This window comes from Electrona antarctica (genome assembly GCF_951216825.1).
Source record: "Electrona antarctica genome assembly, chromosome: 3".
NCBI classification, from domain to species: Eukaryota; Metazoa; Chordata; class Actinopteri; order Myctophiformes; family Myctophidae; genus Electrona; species Electrona antarctica.
In genome coordinates, this window is record NC_136808.1 from 12954641 (window position 1) to 12977077 (window position 22437).

Below are 22437 nucleotides of genomic sequence, written 5' to 3' on the forward strand. Positions count from 1 at the left end.
AATGGAAGTTTATTCATAAATTACATTACTCATAGATTCAGCGGAACTGTGACTATTATGGTAATTGCATGGAGTGGCTTTGAATTATTAATCAGCGGCGATACATTTAAATTTGTCAGATGTGGGATAACGAAGGCAATCACGGAGTCTTAAGTCTCCATCAGTAACGGAGGTGTCTTAATGTGTAGCCTCGGTGACCTTCCTGCCACCTCATTTTACTGGCAAATCTGTTTGACAGAATCTCTTTGAGTACGTCATAGAGATAGCCTAACTGACCCTGTGTGTTAATTATTCAGCTTTGAGCGAGCGTGCGTGTGTGTGTGCGCATGCGTGCGATGTGCGTGCAACACTGACTCAGACAAATGAGAGAGCCACTGACAGGCTACGTAAATATTACAGTCAATTTGATGTGTCTTTTTCTTCTCCAGTGTATGTAAGTTCCTCTTTGTTCTTCAGATCCATACGACACCTCATCCGGCTCCTTGCAACTCATTTCCATAAAGCCCATGGCAGCCCAGCACAACTACTCACGCCCTGCGTCCTCTGACCGTAGTCAAGACTCCGCCATTCTCAATGGAGAGGTGAAGACTGCACGCACGCACGCACGCACGCACACAGCCCCTAACCCTGAGGGCCACAGTACAGTATATACATCAAATAGTCCAGAGGTGCATCCTCAAATTTCAACGGGTGCAGGATCCAAAAAAGTAACTCAGAAAGGAGAGAGGAGATCCGCACACCGTTTTAAATGGCCTGAGGCCGAAACGTTGTATTGTTTTCCGCTCTGTTGTCAATAAATGATTTTGGGAGCTTTTAAAACGGTGTGCGGATCTCCTCTCTCCTTCCACAGTATACATAAAACACAATTGGATTTGGTGTGAAAGCCTTGCAACCAAAAGCAAGTGCTGTACTTGGTTTAGATCGGTGTAGTGTGCACCATGGTGTAGGGTGTGCACTGCACAGTGCACATTAGGATTTGGGATGCTATAGCTGCATTTAGGTGGCCGCCATGTAACAAAGCTGCAACTGCTCCATGTAACAAAGCTGCAACTGCTCCATGTAACAAAGCTGCAACTGCTCCATGACACCCTTGGTCAAATTTAGTGAAGTATCCAAAGGAAAAAGTACAAATATCATGTTTTTCATATAGTACAAAGCACAACGTGAGTTTTGAGTGCAGTTCGTCCATTACATGCCATCTCGTTCAATGTGTAGCTACGTACCTACTTTTGAATTTTGAGTGGACTCCAATCACCCAAATAGTCATAATGCCCAAACTCTTAATAACTACAGTAGGTTCAGGAAACACATCATGAAAGCTTGTGCTCTCTCTCTCTCTCTCTCTCTCCCCCCTTCTAAGACGAAAGTAGACATGATGAAATAACATTAGAAGTGGTCCAATCTTTTAATGAGCATATAGTGAGGAGGACCAATTATATGAAGATAGGCTGAAAATCAGTGAACTTAGTTAGCTCTGCCATTCATTCACCAACTGAACCACAGGAAGCCTGCTTAAAGCTGCACTGTGTAGTTTTACACTGTAAAATATCTGATTGACATGCAAGAGCTAGTTTACACTGAGGATGTTACTGTGTTGGAAGGAACATCATTAACCCATTAACAGATTTCGAGGACGATTTAAAAAAATGTCTTCTAAATAGACAATATTCTGAAAAACCTATGTTTCTCGTTCTCAACATGTCAAGGACCCCCATCTGAAAATATGTTGTTCCAGGGGCCTCCCAGTAGCAAAGATTTGAGTTAAACACGTTTGCTCTGAAAGAATATTCAATGATTTGCGCCACATTTTCATGATTTTAAAAAAATAGCTAAAGTATAACATAATGCTTAAAAAAGGGGTTCCCGCCCAGAATGGGTTAATGAAGTATTCAGTGATTTGGGTGTTTTGGAAAACCATCCAGTCCGCCCCGGTAACAAGATGTGCACATGCACGCACTACAGTGGGGGGACACGCAACAGGCCAACAGAACACTCACCAAGGCCCGTCCCCGCTCGATCATGATTGGCGGAAGGCCCCTCTCTATCCAGATTGGATGAAGGCTGGGCCACCTAGTCAAAAACGAAACCTACGTTTTTTTTTACCCCCCTGGGGACAGGGAGGAACTCCTTATATGGTCAGCACACTCTATATTAGGGAGGATTATCACAACAAAACAAAAAATAACTGATATTTGAATTAAGTGAAATCACTGAATATACCTTTAAAGTCTGAAATGCCAGTATTGTTTGGGTACAAAATAAACATATACTTCAAACAATATAAATTGTAACCCTGTGAAGCAAGAAACAATTAGTTTATTTTGCTGTGGCAGGCCTTCCCTCCTACTAAATTTATAATTCAAAGACAAATAATGACTTATACTTTTGACTCTGCTTCAAAAGGATTTTTTTGGGGAAGTGTCATGCGATATCAACACTGATCTAAGCATTTGCTAATGATTGTGATGATGGAAATACATTTTCTTCCCAAAAGAAGCTCAATTTGTAATGGTTCTAACTAATATAAGACAAGATTTCAATGCACTTATTACAATATATATATATATATATATATATATATATATATATATAGAAAGAAAAACAACAGATGCTTCAGTGGATGGAAGAACAAATCAGTTGAGTGAAAACGAATACTAATTTAGCGAATATTATGAATAAATAATAATTAAATAATATCTCTGTGCAGGCGAACATGGCTTTGAAACAGAAGTCGGACATTGAGCACTACAGGAACAAGCTGAGGCTGAAGGCTAAGAGGAAAGGTTACTATGACTTCCCCTCTGCTGATGGCAGCAGCAGCAGAGCCTTGGCACAGAGACACAGGCACAGCCATGAAAGGTCACCCGATGAGCACGACAGACCGCTGGAGCCCGACGACGACCGGGGAACGTCCACGTACGTCAAGTCTCGCAGGAGGTGAGGGGCAAGGCCGGAGCAGGGGCATTAATAAGCTCACCACTTAACCTCTAAATGTAATACCCTATATATAGCAGGGGTGGGCAACTTTGACGATGGAAAGGGCCACTATATTTCCACACTGCATGGGCCACAGTGCATGTTACTGTCGTAGCAAAAATAGCCGATCTACAAGCTCAAAACGCGTCGCGGTGCGACACGTTTTGAGCTTGTAGATCGGCTATTTTTGCTATATTTGAATTGAAATCCTGAAAAAATGTGGCCATTTTTTCATTGGAATCCTGAAAAATAACCCTTTTATTTAATTTCAAATTAATTTCGTCATGCCTGCATGCTTGGAATTGTATAACAGCTGAAATAATAATAATAATATATCAGTATTCTGATATTAACCTGAGGGCCGCATTAAGTGAAGGTGGGGGCCGCATGTGGCCCCCGGGCCGCCAGTTGCCCATGTATGCCCTATATAGTCTGAGGTCCCTATCTTGCACCACCCCTTAACTTGTTTTTTTTTTACCATTTCGAGAAAAAATTTACAATGGTTCAACTAGCCGATCTACATTGTATTTGAACTATTTTAAAAGGTTTTTAAAAATAGTAAAAAAAAAAAAAAAAGGCAAATAAGTTTAGGATAAGCGGTAAGGGCTTGGCCCCCTCGTTCTTCCTCTCTACACACTTCCTCTCTTCCTCTGTTCACAATGTGTCGCAATGCAACGTGAGCTTGGCTAGTTGGGAGTTGGCTATTTTCTTTATGAATGTTTGCCTGTTATGATGACCAGAATACGCCCAGAATAGGGACGCTGGGCTTGAAGTGGTTAAGTGGAGGTTGGACTAACGGCCATTTGACATGAAGATAGAATGTCTATATATCTGGTAAAATGCCACAGGTGAAAAATGGCACAGCTATGCCATATCATCCCCCTCATCCATGCAAGGAAGGGATGATCATGCTCAGCCTCTATGTGTCATTGTCCATTGTACTATAGATCAGTCACAATGTCAACTGTAACGTTGTCACTACAATATAAGCCCAGAAGAGAGACACCGCCAGGCGTGTCTGATTAATATGATTGTGATCCTCAAACAGAGATAAGAGGATTGGCAGCATGCTCTGAGCTGCCCTGTTCGTCCGCTGGGCTGCTTATGATTTATTTAAGAGCACATGGCGACGGACACATTAGTTTATTACACAATATACAACAAACAAACGTACAATCTATTCCACTGGTTCCCAAACACTGGGTTTGGGACCAATTTGTGGGTCGCGGATTTTATTTTTAATGGGTCCCTTATTTTTAGTTTCCTACAATTTCACAAAACATTCACAAAAAACAACACAAAGGTTTTTCATGGATTGAAAACAAAATTCAATGTTTTTTTCAATAATTTCAGGAAAACAAATCTAAGAAGTGCCATAAATTAGAAAACAAATGTTTTAGAAGTTAGCCCGGGTCCCGGGCAAACATCAAATTGACCTTTTGGGCCACGGGCTAAAACGTTTGGGAGCCAGTAATCTATTCCATACCAGATTGCCATGTACATAATATGCGTTGCCTGTCCTCAGAGAGGAATGCAGCATTTCAGCGTTGGCTTCCATGCAGAGCTGGATGCTGTTGTCACTTTCAATGTTTCACCCTCCATCGAGTTGAGATGGGGGTTTTAACAACTGCGTAAATAATACTGTGAAATAGCGCACATCTGCTATTAATATGTGTTATGTGTTTGAGCGGGTGCTTTATCACAGAGATATGAATCAAATATACTTTGTGCTCGCTGAAACGATGATACTGCCAGAGCATGCCATCTGATAGGCGTCTTGTACTCTCTAATTTAATATACTATGCTGTTTTGTCGTGCTAGTTGCTTTATCGATATTACATTTGGCTGTGCCACACTGGCCCCTCTCAAGAATATTGTCATTGGGTTGACTCATATGCTGTGGCCTTAATTTAATACTTGGCGAGCACCGGAATGTGTCATATTTTGTAAAACTATTCTGCCAGAGGTCCTTTGAGAGAAGAAGTCTGTTATTACTACTGTTGCCGTTTAAATAAAAATGATCATTGAATGAGAATGCTGAAGAAAAACTGACAATGATGATGATATGTAGTGATTGATGTGAAGTGTGTCTTTAATTCGACTCTTCACAACAGCCGTCTTGAGCAAATTATGGTTGCGTCAGATGTTGCCTCTCTGTTCCGTGCCTGAACTGAACCTGAAATATGCATTGTCAATTAACCCATTTTGGGCGGGAACGCCTTTTGGTGTTTTAAACATTGTGTTATAATTTAGCTATTGAAAAATAGCAGATCTAGCAGATGTTATCTGCAGATCTAGCAGATGTTATAATTTAGCTATTGAAAAATAGCAGATCTACAAGCTCATAGCGCGCCACCGAGTGGCGCGCTACGAGCTTGTAGGTCTGCTATTTTTGAAAAATCGTGAAAATATTTATTTCAGAAAACTGGAGAATTTAGAAGATTTTTTTTTAATTTCGAGGTCAGGCCTAAATGGGTTAAATGGACTTATCACACCTAACCTAATTGATGACACCTGGCACGGTTAAGAGGACTGTCCTTGATGCTTTTTCACTCCCGGCGGCGCGTGCTGGAGCAAAAACGCTCACACTGTAGTACTTCAAAGGAGTTGGACGAGCAGCTGGCTCAGGTCTGATGTGTACTAATGGCTCACTGTGTGCATGTGGTCTCATTGGCAGGCACTCCCAGGTAGGTCAGCCAGCCTACCGCAGCAGACAGAGTCTGAACAGTCCCAGCCCTGGGGGAACGGAGATGGACCTGCTGGTGATGCGGGAGAGACCCAGGAGAGGCATTCGAAACAGTGGCTATGACGTGAGTTGGCAGTTAATTGGCACTGTATTGACACAGACCATAGTCTCGCCGCGTGGGTCAGACTGTTGCATCTCGTTCCCGGTCATACATCCGGTCATACATCTCGCAGGCTGCTACACTGGTACACTTTTATATACAAAGTCATTCTTGGTAATTCCCCTTCTTACATTTGTTCTAAATTTGAACTAGTCCAAAACTCACTTACGGTAACCTCAGATCAAATGCCTGGATGCGCTATATCGTACCCAACACCAAATCTGTTTTTTGGGCCCTGGGCGTGGAACGATCTACAGACCAGATTAAAATTGGCTTCCTTGATCCCCCTAGTGACTTTTAAGAAGCTTGCCTCTGGCACACTCTCCAGCCATTGCTCCTGCTTTGACGAGTAGCAATTGCTGTGTTCTTAGTTTTATATTAGCTTAGTAGTTTCTTGATGTATTGTTCTTATTAGTCTTTTTTAGTCTGTACTTGGTTAGCTAGTTAGACTCTCTCTGAGCCTCCCTGGTAGTAGGTTTTTGGTATTACGGATGTCATATGTTTGTCTTGTCATGTCCTGTATTTGTTGTTACTGGCAGAGCTGTGTAACATGTATTGGCCTCTTCTCTTGGCCAGTGCGCACTTGTAAAAGAGACTATGGTCTCAATGTGATTTTACTGGTTAAAAAAAAAAAATACAGTCTGATGAACGGAAGCTCTGATCATGAGTATAAGAGATCAAGCGGAAGTGAAGCCTCCTCCCCACTTCCGTTTCGTCTTTACAGTCGCGCAAATTTATCCTGATATAAATCAAAAGCATAATATAGCTTTCCGCTTAGCAGAAATGGAAATAAAAAAGTAAAATGTAAATATTTTAAATTATATTTTCGTGAACGGAAATGGCAGCTTCCTTACTCGGATTTCGGGAGGTGTAGTTCTAGAATCTATATAGCATTTCAGAGATTGTGGAATAGTTGTCAGGCTACGCGAGACTACACAGACCCTGACCCGAGCTGGATGGTATACAAAATAGGTGATTGTTGTCTGGTCGTTAAGACTGTGGCCTCTGGTTGTGCACAAAACTAACAGACCATATAATAATAAAACCTCGGGAGGCAATAATAAAGTCTCATTTTAGTTTTATGTACTGTATCAAGAGCCGTCTAAAAAGTATAACCGATCAGTTCACTCCGTAGTGAATGCCCTTCGCTACGGACGTCAACAGGCTGCTGTCTGCCTTTGAATGGGAGCTGTTGCTGTCGGGGGGGGGGGGGGGGGTTCTCTGGATTTCTCCGTTTTTCATCATCACTGAGAATAGAGAATCGTAAACAAAACGTATTTGTCCGACATATGATTTCAAGTCTAGCACGGCAGACCGAAGAGAAGTGGTTCATTCATTATTTATTAAGATTCATACATATGGTATTTGGAAACATAATGCATTTCAAGGAATCGGCTTTCCCCAACTCTCCTCCTCTTGGATTCCCCGGGGACAATGCCGTTGCTGTGGGCACAACAAATGCGGTCTGAATATTAACGAGGGTCTCCTTACCCACTTAAACCCTATATACCTTGTTGACCGCACTTGGTCCCACAGGGATCTGTACTTGATGGCTTTGTTTTTTTCCTCCATCTGCACCAAATCCATTTGTGTTGCGAGTGCGAGCAAACCGAGCATGTAGATCTGCTTTGTTCGCTGAATAATCAATCACCTATTGTTGTCGAATGCTTACCTATTATTATACTAGTACCTAGTATTATACTGTAGTGACTCTCGGGTTCATGTGGTTAAAATACAGCAATACAATGGTCCATTCATTAACCATCTATCTATAAATTCCAGGAATGTCTGTCCTTGTATATATCTCCTTCACATAATCTTAAGAAACATTTCTTAAGATCAACAGTTCATCTGATAACCTTCTTACTGTGTGTACTAGACCGGTGCCCGGCTGTAGAGCACAGAGTCGGTAACGATGGAAGTTGGAGATCCATGCCCCCTCCGGCAATGCAATACCCATTGTACCCGTTCAATTGTACCCATTGTACCCGTTCCACACTTCTGTCCGTGTCCGTGTCCCGTGTCCCTCCATATATGGAGATTTTTGTATCTGTCTCTCTGTGTCCCTTTATTCCTATATATTGAGTTCTGTGTCAGGCATGGCCAAATATGAAGTGTTCTGATGTCAGAACAGGCCAGCTCCATATATGGAGATATAGGGGTGATCAGCTCCAGAGCCCGGGCAGAGGCTTTTGTCTGGTTCTGGACAACCGGCTATCCGACGGACTCGACACCGGGCACTGCACTCCCTGTGGGGGTGTGGAACGCGTGTGTCGAATTTGAAGTCGGGTGGGGCGAATGGTTTTCGAGTTACGTGGATTACAGATGTACACGCACGTTTGATTTGATTTGATTTGATTTGATTTGATTTGATTTGATTTGATTTGATTTGATTTGATTTGATTTGATTTGATTTGATTTGATTTGATTTGATTTGATACACACGTACGTACGCACAGAGACATAGATAGATAGATAGATAGATAGATAGATAGATAGATAGATAGATAGATAGAGAGAGAGAAAGAGAGAGAGAGAGATAGATAGATAGATAGATAGATAGATAGATAGATACTAGATAGATACTAGATAGATACTAGATAGATACTAGATAGATAGATAGATAGATAGATAGATAGATAGATAGATAGATAGATAGATAGATAGATAGATAGATAGATAGATAGATAGATAGATAGATAGATAGATAGATAGATAGAGATATTGATGTGCAGTATTGATTTGTAAGTTTAACAGATGAGAGCTTTCCCCAGAACTGGCCCACTTCAAACCAGCACACGTTCCAAATGTCTTTAGCTTCGAGTATTTTGAGGTCTTCAAGTTGTCCTCTTATTCCATAATTTTCCTCAAAGGGTGGTATTAAAGGCCATACAACAATTGCTAAAAAATATGGCACAATAGCCTCTGCTAAAGCTGTTCAGAGCACCTCAACTCCATGGACTACAGTGGGAATACTGTTAGCCGTGGCCATACCATAACACTGTGGATCCACATCTCTGCGGCTGCCCCTGTTGCAGGGAGGACTGATTTATGAGGTGCACACTGTGTATTGGTCTCCTGTGGCTACCCTCTATTCGCACAGGAAGTAGGGCAGCCTCAGCTCCTATTCATTTATCACAGAGTAAAAGGGTGGGGTGAGTGGAGATATGGGGCCTGGGATAGTAACGGAGAGTAGAGGATTACAATTTACAATTTAGGCATTTAGCAGACGCACTTAATCCAGAGTGATTTACAGTAAGCAAGAACAACACATGGTAATACTGTACATCAAATACATATAGTCATCAAGACTCATAAGCAAGCTAAGAACCTAGCATCTGTCTAACAGTAGAATATCTGTACAGTGAAGCTATGAGTATAAATATACACTTTAGAGTGCTGTGAGTGTGAGGTGTGAGTGTGAGGATGAAACCGATTGAGTGAGATATCAGGGGGAATGATAGAACATCACTTAATATATACAGTATAGAGTGTAGCAGATGTTTGCTATAGGAGGAGAGAAGCTGTTATATCGATAAGCAGAGCAAGAAGAGTGGACGGGAGATGTAGTATAAATATTATAGACTAAATAGTTTCACATAAATTGCACTGCTTAATTGCTTGTTCACAATTTGTAAAATTGGAGTGAATGTGGTGCTGGGATGGTGGAGGAGAGATGCAATGCAGATAAAACTAAACTTGCTGACTGTATTAAAGTTCCCCTCTAGCAGACTCTGCTACTGATTCTACTGGTACCTTGTGGAAGCACCAATCACCATAGCTCAGCCAGTTGACATGTAAGAGCACCACGCTGTGGCATTGAATAAGACCTTAATCCTGCTTTGGTCAGCACCTTGTCAACAACCCAGCTGTTGTATAAGGACACCCCAGTGACTTACTGACTCATTATCAAACTTCAATTTCTTGGCCCTCAGCAACTGCAATCTGTGATGGCTTCATGTGGCATCCCACCAAGTCATCAAGGGCCTTTTATCCAAAGCACTTCACACTGCGTGTTACATTCACCCATTCACATCCACACATTCGTGGTAACTGATGGTGGAGGCAACCAGGCAAGGCACCAACCAGTGCAGCAGGAGCAGTTAGGATGTTAAGGGGTCCAGTGTCTTGCTCAAGGACACTGACACAAAGCGAGGATAAGCCAGGGATCCTTATTAGAGGGTATGCGCATGCATAACTGATGCTCTCCAACTGATGTGCTCCTATCTTTCAGGTAGATCTGTTGCTGTTGAGATTGGCAATGCCATCTCCTCCTATGCCCCCCTCATTCACGGTGTCCCACAAGGATAAATCCTTGGTCCCCTACTTTTTTCTATCTATATGCTTCCCCTCGGTCAAATAATCAGAAAACATAATATTCACTTCCACTGTTATGCAGATGACACCCAACTGTACCTGCCCCTCAACACCTCAAACCCCAACCCCAATCCTCCCTTAAGGCCTGTCTAGCCGATCTACAAACCTGGATGTCTGCCAATTGTGACCAGATTTGACTGAGAGCCTGCCATCGCGCAAACACCAGCTTTTCACCAGAGGAGAAAAACATTTTTTTCCCCAAAAAATGAGTTAATAGCACAGGCAGACTCTTCACATACTAGAGCATGTCTGAAATAAGTGTCAGAGCTTAAATCAACATGTAAATATGAAATAAATGCTTAAACATGTAGATAGGTGTACTGTTAGAGACCACAGAAGTGAACCTTTCAAGCCTGTTTTCTCAACTCGCTTCTGCAAGACATTTCTCTATAAACCATATCTCCAAAACTGGTGGGTCAAACTGAACAACCAATATGTCAATTGGTTCCCTGCTTTCATATGACATGAAAAAAACGAAAATTCAAAAAAATCCAATGGCAGTCCCTCAATCAAATTTTGTCACAATTTTCTCCAACTAAACAAGTCAGAAATCCTCCTGTTTGGCTCCCTAACCTCCAGATCCCATCTACATAGCTGCCTTGACTCCATGACAGTCAATGTCAGACCAGTGGCAAAGAACCTAGGTGTCCTACTGGACTCTGACCTTTGCCTCGAAGCTCATGTAAAAACTATAGTCCGTACCTTCTTTTTCCACCTACGTAACATTTATAGAATCCGCCCAGTCCTTTCCACCCCTAACCTCCACAAAGTCGTCAATGCCCTTATTTCATCTCATCTGGATTACTGCAACGCCCTCTACCAGAGACGAAATGTTTTTATAATCGTCATGGGGGCGCCCCTCCTCCCCCCTCCTCAGACTTGGATGGTTAGAGCTGCGTGATTACATACAAAGTCAATGTAAAGACGAGAATTGCGCGGGGGCGGCGTGACCTGGCGCGGTACAAACGGGACGAACCGACTAGGCGAATATACTGTACATATTCAGGTCTAATTCATCATGGGGGCTCGAGCCCCGCCGCCCCCACGGAGTCTACGTCACTGCCCTCTACTCTAATCTCACCAAAGGATCCATACACCGCTTACACAACTAGTACAAAATGCAGCAGCTAGACTCATCACCGGGACCAGGAGGTCAGAACATATCAACCCAATTTTAGCGACACTGCACTGGCTCCCTGTAACCTTTAGAATTGTTTTTAAGATTGTATTGTTGACTTTTAAAGCCCTTAAAGGACCACTTCACCACTTTTCACCCTATCTTCATATAATAAGTCCTCACATCATCATTAGGCAGATTTTTTTGAAACAATATTTTTTTTACAAAAATGTTTAGATTTTGATTATCGTGAGAACGATGGCTTCCATTTTCGCATTGCAACTTGCTTGGATTAGCTTGGATTCCCCATCGAAGATGTCACTGGTGGGCGGGTTTCTGAACTGCCCACACACAGACTGAGTAGAAATAAATTGTGCCATTTTATCATTATTAAAGTTTAATGGCCTGGCACCTGGATATATATCAGACCTCCTGGTACCACATGTGCCGGTCCGCTGCTGGTCCTCCAATTTAGCCATTCTGCTGGTCCCTAAAACTAATCTGGTGACCAAGGGCGACAGGGCCTTTGCAGCCAGGGCCCCTAGACTCTGGAACAGACTCCCACTTGACCTCAGGGTTGCTAGTTCCCTCACAATTTTTAAAACAAAATTAAAGACACATTTATACAGAGAGGCCTTTTTAACCTCCAGCACTTGATACCTTTTATCCCCTCTGATAGTGTTGTTGTTTAATTTTGTCTGTAATTGCTGTGATGTTTGTGATTGCTTGATTGTTTTATTTTTTGTTGTTAAGCACTTTGGAACATTGTTTAAAAATTCCACATTTTGGTGGCATAGGAGCGAAAATAATTGAGTCCCTTGTTTGTGCCGAATCTGGGTTGCACATGGTTTGTTGAACTCCCTCTGGTGTTATGGGTGTGGACTCCGTTGACATTAAGGAAGTATTTAGACAGGTACATGGGTATCTTGGTGCTGTATCGAATCTTGTGGACCAGACCCATTGCAAGATGCTGTACCCTGCCTATCAAAATGGGCAGGGGTGAGGTGGGTTCGGGGAGTGAGGCCAAGTAGTAGCCTGACCAGTTTGTTTTGGGAAGTCTGGAGCCTTGTTTTAAGGGCCTTTGAGGTGCTGTGGTACCAAGAGGTGCATGCATAATTGAAGAAACCTTGTACGAGGGCTCCTAACAGCTGTTAAGGTCTTCAGGGTGTTTTTGTTGACCAGTGAGGAGATCCTGTATAGGAATCTTGTTCTTTGGTTGACTTTTTTGATTACATTGGTGGCCATTTTATCACCGGAAAGATTTGCCTCCAGGATGGAACCTACGTAGGTAATTTCATCTTATACGTGTGATAATATTGTCACCCACTCTAACAAAGAAGCCATCTGCCTTGCTGAGATTAGTATTTGATCCAAAGAGAATGGATTCAGTTTTCCCCAGGTGGCCATTCTTTCGCCTAGCGGAGCCATCACCCAGTTTCCCAGGTGAAGCAAGAGGAGAGTAGCAATATAGCTGCATTCTTGGAATGCATTTTTATAATACCATATGAATCTTCACAATAAAATATGAATGAACCACTGCTCTTCAGTCTGCTGTACTAGAAGGAGTCGCTAGTTCAGCGACAGAGATCACCCTGTGCCTCCTGCTGAATTCCCACTGGCGAACATGAACAATTGTGTTTGTTTGAGTGCCCTCAGAGGCACCACAGAGTAATCGAACCCAAGTTTCCACGGTGGGGCGGGGCAGCTACTTTACCCCTGCCTGCACCTCCTGGGGCGAAGTAATAATCATTTATTTTCTAAATAATGGATTGAATTAGTGAACTGCACTTATTTTGTTTTCATTTTATCCTCGAGGAAAACATGCTTGCGTTGTAGTTGTAGTCCACCGAATGCGGATTGCGGACTTGCTCGCCCGAACATTGCATTACACCCATCTCGTCCACCCATTTCATAATATTCACATTGCCTGTCAAATTCTCCCCTATTGCCACAGCTTAGTTTTTCATCATCATCATCATCATCATCATCCTCATCCTCATCCTCATCATCATTTATTTAACTCACGACCATGTTCACATGGTATGGAGCAGTGGTTCCCAAACCTTTTCATGTCAAGGACCCCCAAATTGACCCCCATTTGAAAATATATGCCAGGGACCCCCATAAGAGAAGTTTTTAACGGCTCTAGCAGTGACTTTCAACCCATTTAATTTCAAGGACCCCCAGTTTGACAAGAATTAGTCTACGGACCCCCATTTGATGGCAGTACTACCTGTCAGTGGGGAGTGTTGGCTGGGAGGAGGAGTAGGACTAAGGCCCTATACGTCCTCTCTGGGGGGGGGGGGGGGGGGGGGTTACTACCTGTCAGTGGGGAGTGTTGGCTGATGAATGAATATCAACATCCTAATACATCCTAATACTGGGGGGTTATGACTGGGGGGTTATGACAGGCAATTCCTGCTGTCAAAATATGTCCCCCCAGTCAAAAAACACTTTGTTTGAAATAGACACTCATGCTTTCCAAGGTGTGATTTGGGGTCCTAAGGATGAATACAAAATTAATATCAACATCTTAAAACCAAAATGTTGAATTGTGGGTTTGAGCTCACATGCCCTTTTGATGTAACTCAAAAGGGGGGGAGTGTTGGCTGGGAGGAGGAGTAGGACTAAGGCCCATACGTCCTCTCTGGGGGATGGGGGGGGGGGGGGGGGGGGTGGTACTACCTGTCAGTGGGGAGTACCCTGTCAAAAGGGCTACCTATTGTATATAAAAAGTATACAATACAATACAGACAGACATAGCAAAAGGCATTCATTATTTGAACAGCAGAAAAGCGGAAGAACATTTAGCTTGAATCCATTTAGTTCTATTTATAATTTTTTAACTGGTGCTGCGTGCATGCACCAGTGCACCACTCTGTTTCACAGACTATGGCAACCTTCTGTGTGTTATTTCAACTTTACTTAAAAGTGGGAGAAAGATGATTACAATTATTTAGTTTTGAGTTATTTTGAAAGACTTTGCTTTGACACATGTTTTCCAAACAGATGCGAAGTTATAGGAAGTCGGCACACCGGTCTTGAGCTCCCAAACTTTATTTCATAAATGGGTGTTCGCCAGGAATGAGGAAAACAGAGTAGGCGTGATTATACTGTATACAACCGTCTCAACGAGCAAGCTGCTCTTGCAATAAAGGTAATCATCTAGTCACACACCCACCACATCTACTTAGACAAGGCTAACTAAAATCATGTCAAGCCAAGAACTAGTAGAAAATATATTAAATATTAAAGTGTCACTAAACGGCATACATGAGAGCTTATTAATTAAGATAAGGGTATTATACATAAGCCAAATATCCTGGTTTCTACAGCAGAAATCTAATAATAATGTCTTTATTATATAATAATAATCTTTTTTTTCCTAGTTAAGTTCATAGTGGTTGCTCTCTTTCTTTTGTGTTTGTGTCTAGCTTGCACTAGCCTCGACGACCTTACAGGTGTATGCAAAGGCTCAACTTATGTAATTTAGATAGCATTTTATGTAGACAGAGCACTCTATAGTGTATACGCATAACGTATCCCATGCCTTACCCGCAAGTATTAAACACTTTCCGTGAATTACGCATTTAGGAGCTTCCACTATGCGTAAACGTTATCTTGCGGCCACACAACCCACTATTAATTTTGCCGACTCCTATATTTCCGGGTGGAGGTGTGTCTGTAGGCGTGTTGATGCGCTTTCCCTATATTTGCTCTCTTATACACACATGTTTTGGACAACGGAAAGTGCCTCTTCAAACCACCCGTAATGCGAATCTGTTTGATAAAAGAATGCACTCCTGATTTGGAGCTGCCTCGACCCAGAACATTCACAGCTCAGAGGTCTCGTTGAACTCGTTCTGTCTTATTTCTCCACAAATCTTTGTGATTGTAATTTCCCTATAATCAGCAGAGTGTCAAGGTGGGGGGTGGTGAGGGCTGTGTTGGTCGCGGAGTGGATGGCAGATAGTCAGATACACAAAACAACCCTCTGTATTTATGTATTCCAAGGCAGCATGTGTTTCTCTTACATAAGGCTCACTCCAGGGCATAATGGATTATGGATAATGGATCTCTTAAAGGCTATGGCACCTGGCACAATGGAAACAAGCCTAGGCCCTATATGGGCTTGGCCCAAAGTCTGTTAATAAAGTATTAAATCAATCAATAAATAGCCTACCTGTATACTCTTTTCGAAGTGTCTGTTTTCACAACTGAATGACTACTGAATGAGATGAGTTCACCAATTAAATGTAGAAAAATGTAAAGTTTATTTTTACTTAAGATTTTATCATATTACATACTTTTGTTCTGGACTAGAGGTAATAGACTTTTGATTTATTTTGAACTCATTGATGATTTTTTACATTTGTCATTAAAAATAATTTTTGCTGGTGAAAACCGATTAAATAATCTGTATTATTTTAAGACCGTTCCGATACCGATATGGCTTTTTTATGGCCGATATGGCCTATTCCGATTATGCTACCGATTAATCGTGCATCCCTACCAAAAACCACAGCTATGCATAAAGTAATCTGTAGCGGAGGTGTTTTAAGGATTTAGGCGGTGGCATAAAATAGCCATGTTAAGGGGGGGAAAGCCTATTACACAATACTAAATCCCCAAATTGAGGAAAAGGTGCCCCTGACGCAAGATATGGCCCATAGTTTCATTATATAGATATTCCACTGTTAGGTTGTTTGCTTACGTATGATTCTTGATGACAATCTTTTTTAATGTATTTGATGTATTACCATGTGTTGTCCTTGCTTACTGTAAATCGCTCTGGATTAAGAGTGTCTGCTAAATGTCTATGTGTGCTTGTGTGCGTGCGTGTGTGCGTACGTACGTGCGTGTCTGTGTACTGTAGACGGAACCCGAGTTGATCGAGGAGACAAACGTGGACCGTCTCATGGGGCCACGGGGATACATGTACGGTGGCGGCCGGGGGGGAGTGAAGGGGCATTCGGAGACGTCCACCCTGAGCTCCCAGCCCTCCATCGACGAGGTGCGGCAGCAGATGCACCTGCTCCTGGAGGAGGCGTTCAGCCTGGCGTCGGGGGGCCACTCCACGTCCGGTCGACACTCGCACCACAACCCCCACCACGTTGGCCACTACAGCCCCGGGCCGCCCCCGCTGCCCTACACGGACGCGGTGACCAGCGCCCCTGGCACCATGAACCGTGGCAGGTTAGTAATGAATTGCATTTTCTTTCTTTCTTTTTTTGTTGCATTTTTATAGCGCTTTTCCAAGTGTTCAAAGTGCTTATAATGGTTCATTCATTCATACATTGGGAGGTGAAGCGGCGAACAGTCGACACCAGCGTCCTCACTTCCCACATTCACACACCAATGGTGGCAAGCTCACACTGACCGATTCAAACCGCCGACTTTTACTCCACTACGTTTATTTGAAAACTTTTAGTTACTAGTTACTGTGTAGATTTGTATTAATTTTACAAAACATACAGTGACCACTTCAGCGCTATACATACATGTTGGCCATGCAACGTATTGTGAGCTTGTAGATCTGCTATTTTCAAAAATATTTGTCTGTCCTGATGAAGGTCTAAGCGACCGAAACGTCAACCTAATAATGAGCAACATTTTGGTCTGACAGTGTGCGGGACCTTTTCTTTGTTTTTCAAAGATACCCTTTTCAAAAATATTTGTAGACATTTTGAACCTTGAAATGAGACATTCTGCATAATGAGTACTTTTACTTTTGGTTCTTTAAGTACATTTTTTGATGCCAATACTTTTGTACTTTTACTAAAGTACATTTGGAATTCCGGACTTTTACTTGTAAAAAAGTATTTTCTATATTGCAGTATTAACACTTTTATTGAATTAAACATTTGAGTTATTTTTGCACCACTGCAGGTTAGGCTTGCAGTGGGTGCCGTCCTATGGAGCGGATATGTACCAGTACAGCCTGCCCAAACCAGTAAGTACATGACTATTGTTTGACTTGCATATCTCTGCTGTCGGGAAGAAACCACCTAACTCCAAAATGTTCATTTTTCAGGAAAACCTACTGCCTCATCAAAGTTGGTGTTGTGACTTTATATAATTATTGTCAATTACTTCCATGAGAGGGGGAGAGGTGGTGGAGTTACTAGTTGCTTTAGCAGACAGTTTGAGGGTCCAATGGAGTTAAGAGGTTTTGTGCCCCTACTTTTCATTGGTTCAACATTTTCGAAACAACACACAGACGTAAAGGGTGTTCAATAGCACTGATTTATGAAAAAAAGAAAAAGAAAAAAATCTATAACCTCAAAAATTGAGTTAGGTGGTTTCCTCCTGACAGCAACGATTTGTGCGAGAGTATAGCATGTGTAACGATTAATGATTTCCTTTTACGTTCCGTTGGAGGCCTTTCGCTTCACTCAGCTCCCTGACATGGCCATGGGCTCTCCTCCACCACCTTTACCACCACGCACCGGACCCCCTCCAGGGACCTCCTTAAGACGGTATGTGCAGTGTTTTGACATGAGATAATAATCCCGTACCGTGTGGTGTTTTGTTTCATGAGCGTGATGAAATAGGCTGCAGCTTGTTGTTCCGCTGCTGCTGCTGCTCTGAACACACAGTAACGGTAAAGATACCAAGGTTTCGAAAGTGATGTCGCTGTTATGCTACGCAACACGGAAGTAACACAGACTCGAAGCAGTTTATAAATCACAGTCAGTGACACGTCCCTGACGAATCCATGGTATCTTCATTCGACCGGGCTGAGTCAACGTTTCACCGCTGAAAATCCTGGTGACGGTCGGGAAAACTAGGGATTCCCTTCTCGCGTACCAGTGGGACATGTCCCGTTCCGCGGACCGGTGGTTGGAAACCTCTGGTGTAAAGCAACTAGGTGCATTTAATGTACTGAAGTAAATGTACTCTATTTAAGTACAATTTTGAGGTAGTTGCACGTTGCTGGAGTATTTCCAATTTCCAATACTTTTATACTCTACACTACATCTCATCTCAGAGCCAAACATTGTACTTTTACTCCACTACAATTTTTTGGAAAACCTTATTTGCTAGTTACTTTTGGTGATTTTAATTTTGATTAGAAGACATACATTAACCACTTCAACCCTATACACATTTCGGCCATTTGAAAATAGCAGATCTACAAGGTCACAATGCATCGCGATGCATTGTTAGCTTGTAGATCTGCTATTTTCAAAAGATTTTGTACCCACTTTGAACTTGTGAAATAGGACATTCTGCACTTTTACAGTACTTTTAGTACTTTAAGTACATTTTGTTGCCGATACATTTTGAAAACGGGAGTTCTACTTGTAACGGAGTAGTTTTACATTGCAGTATTGATACTTTTACTTAAGTAAAACATTAGTACATTTTCCACTGCTGACGGAGCGTATGGTGTAACCACACACAGAAACACAGGTCTGCACCTTTTACAGTCTATGTCTGCACGCACGCACGCACGCACGCACGCACGCACGCACAGCTAGTACTGTAGCAGCATCCTAATCAGCAATTTTTCATATTATATTCACATACAAATTCACATTAGGGGAGCGGATATTCACTATACATAATGTGCTGTGGCAAGGGATGATTTTAGATTTAGATTTGAATATTGAACTTGTGCATTGGTAAATGCCAAGAATGTCAATAAGGTGCGCCACACTCACCCTGGTGGAGTGCTTGCTCCCTCTAGCGGCATAGACAGAGCATTGCATTTGGGCCAACAAGTCCATGTAAGTGCATCGTCTCCCGATCTCTTCTCCATCTCAGCTCGTCGCCTGACTTGGGGCCCATGGGCAGGAGCGCTGAGACATCCGTCACCGACCTGCAGTCTCAACATGACGGCAACCCGTACGCTCCGACCTCCAGAGCGCCACTTCTTCCCTCGATCACTGCAGAGCAGCCCATGTCCAACTACTCAGGTGAGGCGTGCGTGCGTGCGTGCGTGCGTGCGTGCGTGCGTGTGTGCAGCAGCATGCTGCATAAGCAATACTACTTACTCAGTATAAGCGTTATTTCTCCCCTGGCTGAGATTCTCTACACCAGTTTGGAATGCCATCAATGCATTGAAAGAAAGAAGGGACAAAAAACACGTTTAATCAGAGCAATGCTCTGATTAAATCTAGCCGTCTACTGACCTACCAGATCTCAGTATAGGCTGCATTATGTGCGGTTGATCACGGCTACTGACTACGTGGCCGGTTAAAGACTGATATGCTGTTAGGCGACTTACGTGGCTGGTTAAAACTGATTTGAGGTTAGGGGACTTACGTGGCCGGTTAAGACTGAGTTTAGGGTTAGGGTTAGTAATGTCGGACAACGCACGTCATCGCTGCCAAAACGGTAGCCTGTGATCAACGCAGAATGCATCCTCTACTGAATTTCTCCAAAACGCTACAATATAACGTTTCGCGCTGGAAACGGTTGCGGCAGGTCAGTAGACGCGGCAGGTCAGTAGACGCGGCAGGTCAGTAGACGCGTCTACTGCAGCATTCAAATTAATGCCCTGATAAGTCCTAGTAGTAAAAAGTAGTAGTAAGGTTGAAATCTCTTTTTTGCAAGTAGAAATTAATCCGGGTGTTACAGGGTTAAATGTGATTTTGTCCCTTTCGATGCATTGATGGCATTCGAATCCGCTTAGATTCATGAATGCCAGCAAGTTCTCTGTCCACCTCTTCTCCCCAACAGGAAACCCAATAACGGCCGTGTACGCCATCCCAGCAGCCACCCGGCCCGGATACTCTGAATATTTTGTCTCCACGCCGCCCACCTCCTATCGCAGCCCCTCCTGGATGTCCTATCCTCCCGAACCTGAGGATGTTACCCCGCAGTGGGCAGACTCTGTAAGAGACCCGTGGTGGGCCCTGGCATGCCTGACCCATACCCAAGACCCTGGGAAATGCCCAATGCTACTCCAGAGGCTAGATGCATGGGGGATTTGTCATAAAACCCAGTGGTGCAAAAAGTACTCACATCTGTTACTGTTCGTACTGCAATATTCCAAATTTACAAAAGTACAAAAGTATTGGCATCAAAATGTACTTAAAGTACCAAAAGTCCTAGTAGTCATTATGCATAATGCCCCATTTAAAACATTTCAAATGTATACAAATCTTTTGGAAAAAAAGCTCATCTACAAGCTCTCAATGCGTTGCATTGCGTTGCATTGCGACGCATTGTGAGCTTGTAGATCGGTTCTTTTCAAATGGCCGAAATGTATATAGGGCTGAATGTATGTTTTGTTTTTTTGTAATAATAATCCAAATCTACAAAGTATCTAGTAACTAACATTTTCAAATAATATGTAGTGGAGTAAAAGTACAATATTTGTCTATAAGATGTAGTGGAGTAGAAGTAAAGGTATTGGAAATTGGAATTACTCCATTAAAGTACAAATACCTCAAAATTGTACTTGAGTACAGTAAAGTAAATGTACTTTACACCATGGATAAAACCATAATGAAGAGTTAACGTAATCTCATATATAAAATATTAAAATTATTAAACCACAGTATGATACAGATATGATATAGTATGGTCAAGCAACTATTTTCATTATATGAAAGGTATATTTGGCACTTTGTTGAAAAATGAATCCTCCCTTTCAGTAGTAAAGCAACGTTTTGCTGCTGTCATTATGGTACAGATATTGAGAGAAGAAATGCCATTTGTGCCCATAACTTCCCTGGAGCAGGATTGGGTGTTTATTATTATATATATATATATACCCTATTTCACACTTTTTCATGAAAGCAAGATGCGTTCCATTCCTTCTGTTTGATCTGTTCTAACCTGTGTGACCCTCCCTATCCCCTCCCTATCCCCTCCCTATCCCCAAACCCCAACTCTCCCCTGGCCTGCATTGGACTCTCCTCGTCTGTATGGAATGTTCTCTTAGTTTCGCGTTACCAGACTGCAGCCTCTCGCAATTTACAAATGCTTCCGTCATACTGTCTGGAGCAACAGTCGCGCAAATTTACCCCAATATAAATAGAAAACATCTAAGCATATATAGGTTGTTATAGATATAGATATTTTAAAATATATTTTCGTGAACGGAAATAGTTTCCTTACTCTGATTTCGGGAGGCGTAGTTCCAGACTCTATAAAGCATTCGGAGATTGTGGAGATTTGTCTGGCTACGCGAGACTACTTTATCCCTGTCTTGTCTGCCTGTTCCAACCAGATGCCTTCTTCACGCAGTGTCTTTTTGCAGAACCAGTACTGTCATTTAGAAACCATTTGCTGAAGTGAATTTATGGCTGGCGTTGAGTGGACACAGCAAAATACCGGGGTAGTTGAGCACATTTCCTAAATGAACAACTATTTTTCTCTCATTTATTAGATTTGATTATTATTCTTTTTTTGACGTGGTGTAAAATCATAGCCGCTAAATGTTTTATCTCCATATCCAAATGTAGTCCATTATTGGAGTTCAAACGATATATGTTTGAATTGAAAAAAAAAACATTTTCAAAAATCACAGGTTCTCACATTCATTACTTTCCCCGTTATTTTGGTTATTTTGTAGTGATTTTATTTCTCTCATTTAAGTATGCTCGATATGGTTTCCCTTATCACCCATTTAGTTGTTTAACAAACACTGGTGTAAGACACACACACACACACACACACACACACACACAGTCACACACACACACACACACACACACACACACACACACACACACACACACACACACACACACACACACACACACACACACTAAAGCTAATTTCTTACTTGATCTAATTCACAGCTAGCACATTGGTTGGCAGTGTTTTCCTGATACACCACCTAGCCTACCTTGTTTTTCAGGTGCCCCTGCCAGGGTATGTGGAGGCTTTCCCCCATCCTCGCTACCCTCAGGGTAGCTCACCCCAGCAGCTACCCCCCCACCTGCAGTACAACCTGCCCCCCGAGGCACTCCCCGCCACCCCCGCCCCCACAACGTCCCAGCAGAACCTGCCCCAAGCTGGGAAGGACAACATGGTCAGCGTGCCCCTCAGCAGCCTCTCCACCTCGGCTCTGGTCCAGGCTATTCGCCAAGAGGTGGCCAAGCTGGCGAAGAAGCAGAATGACATGTTTGAGTTCCAGGTGTGATTCTTCTGCCCCCTAGT

General features: G+C 42.6%; 2 protein-coding genes across 2 annotated transcripts in view; both read left to right on the plus strand.

Annotated features, from left to right (window-relative positions):
* Positions 1–22420, plus strand: part of LOC306919649 (UPF0606 protein KIAA1549L-like) — a gene marked incomplete at both ends in the record, with an annotated part of 92073 nt that extends 69653 nt beyond the window's left edge. Inside the window, 9 exons of the mRNA XM_079496205.1 lie at positions 457–581; positions 2708–2937; positions 5654–5786; positions 16193–16512; positions 17206–17269; positions 17698–17795; positions 19087–19238; positions 20005–20159; positions 22136–22420. Of these exons, the coding sequence (XP_079352331.1) occupies positions 457–581; positions 2708–2937; positions 5654–5786; positions 16193–16512; positions 17206–17269; positions 17698–17795; positions 19087–19238; positions 20005–20159; positions 22136–22420 (1562 nt within the window). The remainder of the gene's footprint in view (positions 1–456; positions 582–2707; positions 2938–5653; positions 5787–16192; positions 16513–17205; positions 17270–17697; positions 17796–19086; positions 19239–20004; positions 20160–22135) is intronic.
* hipk3b (homeodomain interacting protein kinase 3b) overlaps positions 1–22437 on the plus strand; it is a 307389-nt gene that overhangs the window by 205758 nt on the left and 79194 nt on the right. The window lies entirely within an intron of this gene.